The sequence below is a fragment of the Mirounga angustirostris genome, unplaced genomic scaffold, assembly GCF_029215605.1.
Source record: "Mirounga angustirostris isolate CCGP_5_RB_7025 unplaced genomic scaffold, mMirAng1.0.hap1 SCAF_5, whole genome shotgun sequence".
In the NCBI taxonomy this organism is placed as follows: Eukaryota; Metazoa; Chordata; class Mammalia; order Carnivora; family Phocidae; genus Mirounga; species Mirounga angustirostris.
Window position 1 is genome coordinate 20,277,262 of NW_026991713.1, and position 12,989 is coordinate 20,290,250.

General features: G+C 38.6%; 1 protein-coding gene across 1 annotated transcript in view; it reads left to right on the plus strand.

Moving 5' to 3' along the window:
* SLC5A8 (solute carrier family 5 member 8) overlaps positions 1–12,989 on the plus strand; it is a 70,485-nt gene that overhangs the window by 14,994 nt on the left and 42,502 nt on the right. The window contains exons 6-7 of the mRNA XM_045867124.3: positions 7,827–7,967; positions 10,936–11,065. Coding sequence (XP_045723080.1) covers positions 7,827–7,967; positions 10,936–11,065 — 271 coding nt within the window. The remainder of the gene's footprint in view (positions 1–7,826; positions 7,968–10,935; positions 11,066–12,989) is intronic.

Genomic DNA, 12,989 nt, shown 5'->3' on the forward strand with positions numbered 1-12,989 from the left:
ACAAAAAATTGAAGCTGGTAAGTTAATGTGTGAGGGGTTTCCACCAGGTCTTTAAGGGGTTAAAGCAGTCAGATGGTTACTTAGGTACATGGAATGTAACTTCCTCCTGAGAAAGGATTGATAGCAAAAGAGTGTTTTTCTTCCAGATATTAAAATCTGGAATTGGTCAAAGGGTGGGGTAGGGTAATTAGGGAAGAGATAGTGGAGATATAAGATAAGGAAACCTCTTAAGAGAAAAACACTAAAGGGCCATGCTGTCATTTTGACAGTTCTTTGTCTCAAGTAGCCTAGAGAATTTTTCTATTGATATTATATATAAATATTTTATAATATTCTATATTATTTCTAGAAGATTGACTAGAAAGTTATGACTAATGCCTCAAGTGTCAGTATATTGTATGATATAGCATTTCTTAAACAGCTATTTAGGTTTCCTAGAGAAAGACTAGTGGAGAAACTAGATATTTTATCACATATATACCACACAACTTAGAAGAATATTTATTTTTATTTATTATTTTTTTTTAATTTTATTATGTTATGTTAGTCACCATACAATCATCATTGGTTTTTGATGTGGTGATCCACGATCCATTGTTTTCGTGTAACACCCAGTGCTCCATGCAGTACGTGCCCTCCTTAATACCCATCACCGGGCTAACCAATACCCCCTCCCCTCTAAAACCCTGTTTGTTTCTCAGAGTCCATAGTCTCTCATGGTTCATCTCTCCCTCCAATTCCCCCCCCACCTCATTTTTCTGCATGTGGCTGTCCAAGTTTCCCAGCACCATTTATTGAAGAGACTGTCTTTTTTCCATTGCATGTTTTTTCCTGCTTTGTCAAAGATTATTTGACCATACAGTTGAGGGTCCATACCTGGGTTCTCTATTCTGTTCCATTGGTCTATATGCCTGTTTTTGTGCCAGTACCATGCTGTCTTGGTGATCACAGCTTTGTAATATAGCTTGAAATTGGGCAACGTGATGCCCCCAGCTTTGTTTTTCTTTTTCAACAGGGGGGAAATACATAGCCATCCAAGCCTCACTCAAAAAAACAGAAAAATCCCAAATTCACCAACTAACTCTACACCTTAAAGAACTAGAGAAAAAGCAACAAATGATGCCTAAGCCATGCATTAGAAGAGAAATAATTAAAATTAGAGCAGAAATCAGTGAATTACAAACCAGAAACACAGTAGATCAGATCAACGAAACTAGAAGTTTCGGGGTCTTTTCTGATTCCATACAAATTTTAGGATTGTTTGTTCCAGTACTTTGAAAAATGTCATTGGAATTTGATTGGGATGGCATTGAAGGTATAGATTGCTCTGGGTAGCATAGACATTTTAACAATGTTTATTCTTCCGATCCATGAGCATGGAATATTTTTCCATCTTTTTCTGTCTTCTTCAATTTCTTTCATGAGTGTTCTGTAGTTCCTAGAGTATAGATTCTTTACCTCTTTGGTTAGGTTTATTCCGAGGTATCTTATGGTTTTTGGTGCTATTGTAAATGGAATCATTTCTCTAATTTCTCTTTCTACAGTTGCGTTGTTAGTGTATAAGAAAGCAACTGATTTCTGTGCATTGATTTTGTATCCTGCCACATTACTGAATTGCTGTATGAGTTCTAATAATTTGGGGGTGGAGTCTTTTGGGTTTTCCACATAGAGTATCATGTCGTCTGAGAAAAGAGAGAGTTTGACTTCTTCTTTGCCAATCTGAATACCTTTTATTTCTTTTTGTTGTCTGATTGCTTTTGCTAGGACTTCTAGTACACTATGTTGAACAATAGTGGCAAGAGTGGGCATCCTTGACGTGTTCCTGATCTTAAGGGAAAGGCTCTCAGCTTTTCCCCATTGAGGATGATATTCACTGTGGGTTTTTCATAGATGGATTTTATGAACTTGAGGAATGTTCCCTCTATCCCTATACTCTGGAGAGTTTTAATCAGGAAAGGATGTTGTATTTTGTTGAATGCTTTTTCTGCATCAATTGAGAGGACCATATGGTTCTTCTCTCTCCTCTTATTAATGTGTTCTATCACATAGATTGATTTGCGAATGTTGAACCACCCTTGCATCCCAGGGATAAATCCCACTTGGTCGTGGTGGATGATCCTTTTAATGTATTGTTGGATCCTATTAGCTAGGATTTTGTTGAGGATTTTGGAATCCATATTCATCAGGGATATCGGTCTGAAATTCTCCTTTTTGATAGGGTCTTTGCCTGGTTTGGGGATTAAGGTAATGCTGGCTTCATAGAATGAGTCTGGAAGCTTTCCTTCTGTTTTTATTTTTTGAAACAGCTTCAGGAGAATAGGTATTATTTCTTCTTTGAATGTTTGATAGAATTCCCCAGGGAATCCATCAGGCCCTGGACTCTTGTTTTTTGGGAGGTTTTTGATCACTGCTTCAATCTCGTTACTGGTTATTGGCCTATTCAGGTTGTCAATTTCTTCCTGTTTCAGTCTTGGCAGCTTATAGGTTTCCAGGAAGGCCTCCAGTTCATCCAGATTGCTCAGTTTATTGGCATATAGTTGTTGATAATAATTTCTAATAATTGTTTCTATTTCCCTGGTGTTAGTTTTGATCTCTCCCCTTTCATTCATAATTTTATTAATTTGGGTCCTTTCTCTTTTCTTTTGGATACGTCTGGCCAGTGGTTTATCGATCTTATTAATTCTTCCAAAGAACCAACTTCTAGTTTCATTGATCTGATCTACTGTGTTTCTGGTTTGTAATTCACTGATTTCTGCTCTAATTTTAATTATTTCTCTTCTAATGCATGGCTTAGGCATCATTTGTTGCTTTTTCTCTAGTTCTTTAAGGTGTAGAGTTAGTTGGTGAATTTGGGATTTTTCTGTTTTTTTGAGTGAGGCTTGGATGGCTATGTATTTCCCCCCTGCCTTTGCAGTATCCCATAGGTTTTGGACCAATGTGTTTTTGTTCTCATTGGTTTCCATGAATTGTTTAAGTTCTTCTTTGATTTCCTGGTTGACTCAAACATTCTTAAGCAGAGTAGTCTTTAGCTTCCAAGTGTTTGAATTTCTGCCAAATTTTTTCTTGTGATTGAGTTCCAGTTTTAAAGCATTGTGGTCTGAGAATATGCAGGGAATAATCTCAATCTTTTGGTATCAGTTGAGACCTGATTTGTGACCCAGTATGTGGTCTATTCTGGAGAAAGTTCCATGCGCACTCGAGAAGAATGAGTGTTCTGTTGTTTTAGGGTGGAATGTTCTGTAAATATCTATGAGGTCCATCTGGTCCAATGTATCATTCAAAGCTCTTGTTTCCTTGTTGATTTTCTGCTTAGATGATCTGTCCATTGCTGAGAGTGGAGTATTGAGGTCTCCTACAATTAACATATTGTTATCAATATGACTCTTTATTTTGGTTAACAGTTGGCTTATGTAGACGGCTGCTCCCATGTTGGGGGCATAGATATTTACAATGGTTAGATCTTCTTGTTGGATAGACCCTTTAAGAATGATATAGTGTCCTTCTGTGTCTCTAATTACAGACTTTAGTTTAAAATCTAATTTGTCTGGTATAAGAATTGCTACCCTAGCTTTCTTTTGAGGTCCGCTGGCATGGAAGATGGATCTCCATCCCTTCACTTTCAGTCTGGATGTATCTTTAGGTTCAAAATGAGTCTCTTGTAGGCAGCATATGGATGGGTCCTGTCTTTTTATCCAATCTGCAACCCTGTGCCATTTTATGGGAGCGTTTAGGCCATTCATGTTGAGAGTGATTATTGAAAGATATGAATTAATTGTCATCATGTTGCCTGTGAAGACGTTGTTTTTATAGATTGTCCCTGTAAATTTCTGTTGTATATCACTCTTGGGGTCTTTCTCCTTTTATAGAACCCCCCTTAATATTTCTTGCAGGGCCAGCTTAGTGGTCACATATTCTTTCAGTTTCTGCTGGTTGTGGAAGTTCTGCATCTCTCCATCCATTCTAAATGACAGCCTTGCCGGATAAAAGTATTCTTGGCTGCATGTTCTTCTCATTTAGTACCCTGAATATGTCTTGCCAGGCCTTTCTGGCTTGCCAGGTCTCTGTAGATAGGTCTGACGTTATTCTGATGTTCCTCCCTCTGTACATAAGGAATCTCTTCCCCCTAACTGCCCTTAAGATGGTTTCCTTGGTTCTAAGATTTGCAAGTTTTACTATTACATGCTGGGGTGTTGGCCTGTTTTCCTTGATCTTGGGAGGGGTCCTCTCTGTCTCTAGGACGCGAATGTTTGTTTCATTCCCCAGATTAGGGAAGTTCTCAGCTACAATTTGCTCAAATACATCTTCTAGTCCTCTCTCTCCACTCCCTCCGGATTCCAATTATTCTGACATTGGAACGCTTCATGGTGTCACTTATTTCTCTGATTCTATTTTCATGGATTCTGAGTTGTTTTTCCCTGGCCTCCTCTTTTCCCTTTTTATCTATTATATTGTCTTTCAGGTCACTTATTCGTTCTTCTGCCTCACTTACCCTAGCTGTTAGATTATCCAGATTGAATTGGATCTCATTGATAGCATTTTTAAGTTCTGCCAATTCACCTTTCATTTCTGCCCTTAGAGACTCTATGTTGTCATTAATTGATTTCTCCATTGTAGCTATTGTCTTCACAATTGCTAGCCTGAATTCCATCTCCGACATCTTGGTTATACCTGCATCCATTTGTAAATCTGCAGCATAAGTCATAATCTCTGAGTCTTTTCTATTTTGGGGGTGTCTCCTCCTAGTCATTCTGTTGATGGGTGTTTGAGGGAATGTATAGAGTCCAAATTATTGACCAGAACCCAAACAAGATGCACCTGTTTTCTTGGGACCTTAGGGTTGCTGGCCACTTGTTTTCCCAGCCTGTCTTCTGGGGGAGGGGCCTGCTGCGCTGTTACTCAGGCAACCCTGTTTGGGCGGAGTTGCCCTGCCCCCCTGTGGTGGGGGATGGGCTCAGTGGGAATCAGTCTTTGAGGCTTTTGTTCTCTGGCGGCTTTCCCTGGTGGCTTTTCACATCTCTTCCGCGAGTCAGAGCAGAAGAGACCGTTTCCAACCTTCTGCCTCAGAGCAGAGAGATCGCAGTCTGTTCTTCAGTGAGCTCTCCAGGCCACACTGTCTCTGTTTCTGTCCGTGCTGCTATAAACTGCAGCGGCCTGGGTTGTTCGCCCCTCCACAGCACCCCCAGTCCTGCCTCCAGGTCAGAGCATGTCTCTGCCCTTTGTGCTTCTAAAACCGCCAGCCGCTCCCAGTTCACGCATGCGTGACCCCACCAGTCCGGGTTTCTGCCCCGGGGGCTGCCCTAAAGTCCTTTCCCCTGCGCTACCGGTCTGCAAGTCTGTGTCCTGTCCGCAGCGTGCGAGGCTGTCACTCACTGGCGGTGTAGGATCCCCACGGCCAGGCACCTTCCCACTGCCGTTTATCCTCAGATATCTGCCTGCGGAATCAGGGCTCCCCGCTTCGTACCTCAAAACCAACCGCCTGCGATATTCTGTTTGTAGAGATTCAGATCTTCTTACATCTCAGGCTGGTTTCATGGGTGCTCAGAGTGGTCTGGTAGATATCCAGCTCAATTCCGGGGACCAGTTGAAATAGGGTCCCCTACTCCTCCGCCATCTTTCCTTCTCCCTTAGAAGAATATTTAAAACACCTTCTACTGTGGATCAGTAGTGTCATTCTTGTTATCATGTTCAATATGGGGAGGGGCTCATTTTGACATGGACTGGCTTATTTCCTCTTTAAGCAGTCCTACTTTGAGACAGGCAAGCCGAAATCATTGGCAAAGAGAAAGAAAAAAAATTTCTTACTTGGTGACTCTCTTCTAGTTTTCTGAAAATGGTGCTAATGTTTGAGAAGAGCCTTGTTGGAAATTGGACTGGGACAATGTGTTAATTTGCAGAGAAAGTTGAATTATGATGAATCAACTTCAACTATTTTCAATAATCTTTTTTTTTTTAACCTCAGGATTCAGATTCCAAGGAAGAGCACCTCCAGTTGTCCTAGCTTGGGCATTATTCCATCCCTTAGTAGGAGTGGAGCAGGACATTTTTTTTTAATTTTTTTTTTAAAGATTTTTTTAATTTATTTATTTGAGAGAGAGAATGAGATAGAGAGAGCACATGAGAGGAGGGAGGGTCAGAGGGAGAAGCAGACTCCCCGCTGAGCAGGGAGCCCGATGTGGGACTCGATCCCGGGACTCCAGGATCATGACCTGAGCCGAAGGCAGTCGCTTAACCAACTGAGCCACCCAGGCGCCCCGGAGCAGGACATTTTATTGACAACCATTTAGACTATTTTATGGTGAAATGGTCTTTTCCCCAAAGTAAATTGGGTTGCTGTTACTAGAGGACAGGAGAATGGATACCAAGAAGCAGAAACAACCAGTGGCCACTCAGAAGATCTTGATTACTCCTAAATTTCCTAGTAGGCGAGATTGAAGGGAGGGGGTATGGAACCAATCATTTTTCTGCAAGATAACTGTCACTTTGTACAAAGGCAATCCATATTGCTGCACTGAAGTGACAACTTGTACACCAATAAGAGATTCTTAAAAGTAAAAGATTAGACACTTTTGTGACTTTTACTTTGGAGGCTGTCAACCATTAAATAATAATGAAAAGCCTCATTGTATATTCCTTGTGAGTCTGATATGTTTGAGAATATGGTGGGCAAAATATCTGCTCTGGTGGTGATAAACCAAGAGAAGGATTTTGTGTTGGTATTTTCTGTATGGTCTATAGTTGTCTTATATATTCTGTATGGCCTAAAACCACTAAATTGGGTGTTCTAAATCTTGTCTTACTTCCCTCGAGTAGATTCCTGAATCCTTTTGTCTCTTGATATCCATTAGCTAATATAGTAGCTGTTTTCTCTATGGGTTAAATGGTCAACACCCTTGAAACACTTAAACTTTGATATGAAGTGTTAAAGAATAGAATAGAGGCTCTTATATTTCCATAGGAATGCTGGGATATACATGAAATCAGAACACTTTACTCAACTAATCTTAAATATAAGATTGAAATGGATTTGCAGAATTTCATAATTTTTAGAAAGTTTCTATGAAAGCCAATTTTGCAGAAATTTGTCAAACTCATCATGGATGAACAGAATCATTCCTTCCAAGATAATGCATTAAGAAGAGTCAAAAAAATATTAAATACAGAAGTTGAACTTTCTTTGTAGCAATATTTTGGATTTAAGTACATGTCATAAAGTGACTTTTCACTATTAGCATTTAACTTGTGCACACAGCATTTTAAGAAAGCATGATTATAATGACATGGTAGTTTTAGAAGATGAAAGCCTTTAAATTGCATTAATTGACTGAGTTCTTGAGCTTGAATATAAATTAGAAATATGACTGTACATGTGCTAGGAGAGAAATTATATATGCAAAATGTGTCAATTTTGTGTTCATTTCAGTACCATATCTATTGCTGATGCACTTAGGAACTTTACTGTCTTTATTGCTCTCTCTCTTTTTAGTTTCATGCTCTTCTCTGATTTCAGCATAGCAGACTTGTTTAAATAACAGTTTCCTAAGGTCACAGGAGAACAATTTTTATGAAAGCTCAGAATAATTAGAGCATTCATTTTTCTTCAGTCCCATCCAGAATTTCCAATTCTCTGAAAGTATCCAATTTTATTTCATTGAACTTAAGTTAGGAATATTTCTGCCTTTTTTATTATTTAATAAATTTGTACATATTTATGTCTGTATGCATATTTACATAGATATACATTGCTTGCTTCCAAAAACTATTCTAGGAGAATTTTCTGTAGTTTTTTGCTGATAGTTAAAATTTGTTTTCTGTTTCTTTTCATTTAGTTTTGATCCCAATCCTTTGCAAAGACATACATTCTGGACAATTATTATAGGAGGGACCTTTACATGGACCAGCATCTATGGTGTCAACCAATCCCAAGTGCAGAGATATATTTCCTGTAAAAGCAGATTCCAGGCAAAAATGTAAGCCAAACTATGGTATGGAAATCATTAATAACCATCAGTTGTCTTTATTGAAACTTGTTAATTAGTCAAGCTTTGTTCAGGTTTAAGCTTTTTGCATCATGAAATTCCAAGAAATAAATGATATACTTAGTTATAAAAGGATCAAGTAAAACAAAGTGGTACTTATATTTTAAATCAGATATTTGAAATATTTATATGATTTATTAAGTAAAATAAATCTTACACAATAAATGCCTTTTTATTTAATATCTATTTGTATAAGGAGTTATGGAGGATAAAAATTAGAATTATATGGCTCTTATAATGAAGGGACTTAACATCTAGTTAGGAAAATATATACAAGCATGCAAAAAGTGAAATAACACTAGAAAGGTATGACAGTCCCATGGAACAATATAATGATAGAATAAATGGTCAAGGACATTATATTGCCAGATGTGCTGGTATATTTTATTTTCAGACACAGTCATGGGCTTATAACTCTGCTCTAATACCTGCTATTTGAATGGGCTAGTTACTTAGTCTCCCTGAATCTCAGTTTCTAAACTTATAAATTGAGCATAAGAAATATTATATATCTCCTGAGAGGTATTGTAAAATATTATGCTTCACAAATACTTGGTAGGGATCCAATAAATGTGACCTCAAATCATAGGACGTGAAGGCAGAAAATGGGTGAGAGATTCCTATCAACCAAGCAGATCCTGAATAATGACCATATGTGGGCAGATGGAGAATAGGGGGAAAGAATTCCAGATATACATTGATTTGGACACAGCCCAGAGATCAGAAGGATGACATGGTCAAGCCCATCTTGGCTTGAGGAAAGAGTATGAGTGGTGGCTGGTTCTTTCTCAGGAGGCCTCAGATCAGTGTGGTGACCACCACTCCCTATGCTGATAAATAAAGCTGACTGGACCCACATGCATTTAGGAACTTAAAAATTATAAATAGATTAAGAGTAACAGGGTGATTGGAGTAGGACAAGGAATGGCAATTCTATTTCTATTCAAAGAAGAACATGAAAATATTGTGATGTCACATGTTAAAACTCAATATATTGAGAGTAAATTGGTTTAGACATTATCTGTCTTTAGAAAATTCCATAGTAAAAGATCTACACAAATATCAGCACAGTAACTGGATATAGAATCCCCAAAAGTGAGCTTAGGAGTTCTGGTATTTTAAGGAACTTTGAAGGAATGTAATTTATCCATCCAATAATCCACTGGACTTTAAATCTATATTAGAGCTGATGCTTCTCCAAAATTAATTGTGCATATGCTCTTCTGTTTCTTTGGGAACATGAAACTCAAAGGGCCCAATTTTATAACTAAGAGGCCAACATTAGAGCTTTAGAGCTTTCTTAATAAGAAGCAATTTCCTTTGGAATGGCCCTCAGCAGACTCCCTGCGCTGAGAGGAACCATTTTCTCCTACTTTTTAACACTGGCTCCATAGGAAGAATGAATCCCAGTCAAAGAGTTAAGACCTACTGACATTGATTGACTGGGGACAGTATCAGATGTTATTGATAAGTGATCTATTTGAGTGGCACTAAAGTTAAATAAAACTATATAATAAAGTATTAACCTCATATATGAACAAGGGTATTTGAGCAGGAAAGTGTCTGGGTATGTTTTCTGATGATTTGGAGATGAGCTGTAGTTACTTATACTATTTTTAGTCAATAGCAAAACATACAGTAAACTTAGTCAATCAAGGGAAAAGGCTAGCAATCTGTTGTTTGGTAGCTGTTGAAGGTGAGTTATCCTGAAACAGACTCTGAGATGGAGGTTGGCATTCCAGAGTCTGTGAGGGAATCACCACCTGTAGAAGAAAGAGAAGAGGAGGAAGCAGAATTGGCCCGAGAGAGAAGTTGGATTGTAATGCATTCTCAGCCAAGGCCTTAGGGGAAGCCCTAATGCTGAACTGACTCCAGTTTTGTCCCAGGTTAGGGTAAGGAGACTGGGTTTTAAGATTCTGAATCCAGTAGTCATTGGACACAGGTGCCCCAAAGAAGGAGGCATGACATTGGGGATTGTACCTCTCTTCAGCCTAGGGCAGCTTGTTACAATATCCACTACAGCACTCCTGGGAAAAAAATGTAGACACCTTAGTGAGAACAATGTTTACTATTCAACTGATTATTAAGACATAGAACTCAATGCCATTAGCACTCATAATGTCAATAATTACCATTTAACAAATGTTATTACATGCCAAGCACTGTATATATGATACATACTATTTCACTTAATCTTAAAATTCTGCGAGGTAGGCATCGTTATCTATAGGTGTACATGAAGAAGCTGAAGATCAGATAAGCTAAATTACTTGCCCGGGGTCACATATGGTAGATGGAACCAAGATTTATGTTCAGGTCTGACTCCAGTGCCGTTATACAAACCTTTACAATCTCCTGGAGCACACACCATGTATTATGATGCTGAACATTGTTTGGGAAGAGACCTCAAGGAATGCAGGTTTGCCTCTCATACTTATTAGGTGATATTACAAACCACATTTAAACAAGTTTAATGAGTTTCTGTGTAGATGCTAACAATGTTTAGCAGTCTATAACTGCATTATTTTTAAAAGCAAAATGAATAATAGTTACTGCTCTGTTGACCATTAAAAAATCCTTATTTCATGACAAGAAGACCTGAAGTAGTGTAATTGGATACCATTATAAAGCTGACAATGCCCATGGAACTCTGACCAGGAGGATACATTTACTCAATAGAGAATCCCCCATCTATTCCAAGTATTTCCAAATACAGTGTTGATTGACAGCATAAGCAGACGGTTAGTCTAGAATAAAACAGATAGCATTTTTGATAACCAAAAGATAATGTGCATTTATTGAGTAATCATGAAGGTCTCTTCTGTTTGTGTAACAAGTTTCCTAATCTTTGGGATGGAAATTACAATTGACATTTGCTGGTTTGTTTTCACTTCCTTAGGTCTCTCTACATCAATCTTCTGGGGCTCTGGGCAATCCTCGCCTGCTCAGTGTTATGTGGGCTTGCCCTATATTCCAGGTACCGTGACTGTGATCCTTGGACAGCCAAGAAAGTATCTGCACCAGACCAGGTTCAGTACCATGTCTTTCTTACATGTGCATTAATGTTATCCAGAAAGCTGATTAGTTGGGGGGAAAGAGTATTCATGTTTTTGTAGAGAAACAGCAAATGAGAACAATATAATCATCTTTAATTTGTTGAAAGCATTTGGCAAAATTTATTTTAGCAGATATAGCAAGAATGAAGAATGCTGTATCCAAGATTAAAATACTGAAATACCTGGAAAATTTCAAGCCAATTGTTAAATAGAATTAGGTCAAGACTGGGAGTAGAAATGTAAACACGGTTAAAGAAAAAAAAAAAACATATGTAAACCATGGTAGTGTAAAATATTTTGTGGGTATTCTTAGATCACTTTTTTATCAACAGCTTACCTTCCAGTTTTTTTTTTTTTAAGATTTTATTTATTTATTCATGAGAGACAGAGAGAGAGAGAGAGGCAGAGGCAGAGGGAGAAGCAGGGTCCCCGCGGAGCAGGGAGCCTGATGCGGGACCCGATCCCAGGACACTGGGATCATGACCTGAGCCGAAGGCAGACGCTTAACCGACTGAGCCACCCAGGCGTCCCTACCTTCCAGTTTTTAAATGATAGAGAAACAGATCTAATGAGTGAACATTTATTGAGTACCAACTATGTGGTGAGATTCTGTGCCCAGAGCTTTGAGTGCTTTATCTCTTTTAATTCTCGTAACCTGGTAATTCTAATTTTAGAGATGAGGAAATGAGTGACTTGCAGAGAGGTTATATTACTTGCTCAAGGTCACATAGCTGATAAATAAGTATAGTCGCAAGCATTCATCATACTGTCATAAGTGCTTTATATAAACTTCAACTTTGAATCCCTACAGCTACACACTGAGGTAGGTGCTATAATTATCTCCCTTTCAAAGATGAGGAAACTGAGGCACAGACAAACTGTGTAATAGCTAGTAAACCTAGAACCAGAATTCAAGCACAGGGAGTCTGCCACTGGAGTCTTAACTTTGTTTTTTGTTTTTGGGGTTTTTTTTAAAGATTTTATTTATTTATTTGACAGAGAGAGACACAGCGAAAGAGGGAACACAAGCAGGGGGAGTGGGAGAGGGAGAAGCAGGCTTCCTGTGGAGCAGGGAGCCCGATGCGGGGCTCGATTCCAGGACCCTGGGATCATGACCTCAGCCAAAGGCAGACGCTTAACGACTGAGCCACTCAGGCGCCCCCAGAGTCCTAACTTTGAACCTCTATGCCATATACCACCTTTCAGAAAGTATAGCTAGAATTCAATGTTAGACTCCGAAGCTTGAGTTCTTGCCAAAATTATGTTCTAAGACTGGCTTGTAAATTAAGTGCCCAGGGTACTCATTAGATTGAAGATAGATTGAAATATATGCTGACATAAATGCATCACATACTCCTGGAAAAAAAAGCAACTTTGTGGGGTTAGAAAATGAGAACCTCCTTGAGCTGTGCATCTCAACCCTGTATTCACATGTGTCCTCCTGTTAATAAATAGATCTTTCCTATTTGCTCAGAGAATCTAATAATCATGTTTACTCTGAAGATGGAGGCACTCTTTCCTTATATTCTTTCTAGTGAGGAATATTTTGTCTGTAGTTTATATCATGAAGATAATAGGGATGTTAAAAATGTTTCTCATATATCTTCCCCGATCCCTAGACAACAACGAAAAATATCTACAACTTCCTATCCTCGAGACTTCTTGTCATAGAACGCATTCAGTGGGGTCTTGCATGCATGCACCTTTAGAGAGCCTGTGCTAAATTTTTTAAAAAGAAAGAGGTTTCCTCCTAATTGGATGATTCTGGTATTATGTTGATTATTGAGGAGTTAATTCAATTAACATTTCCCTAGGGATACAATGCACATGAGGCACAGTAGTAGAAAGTCAGGTCAAAATCTTAACCCAAGGAGAGCAAAGATATATTTGTGCAACG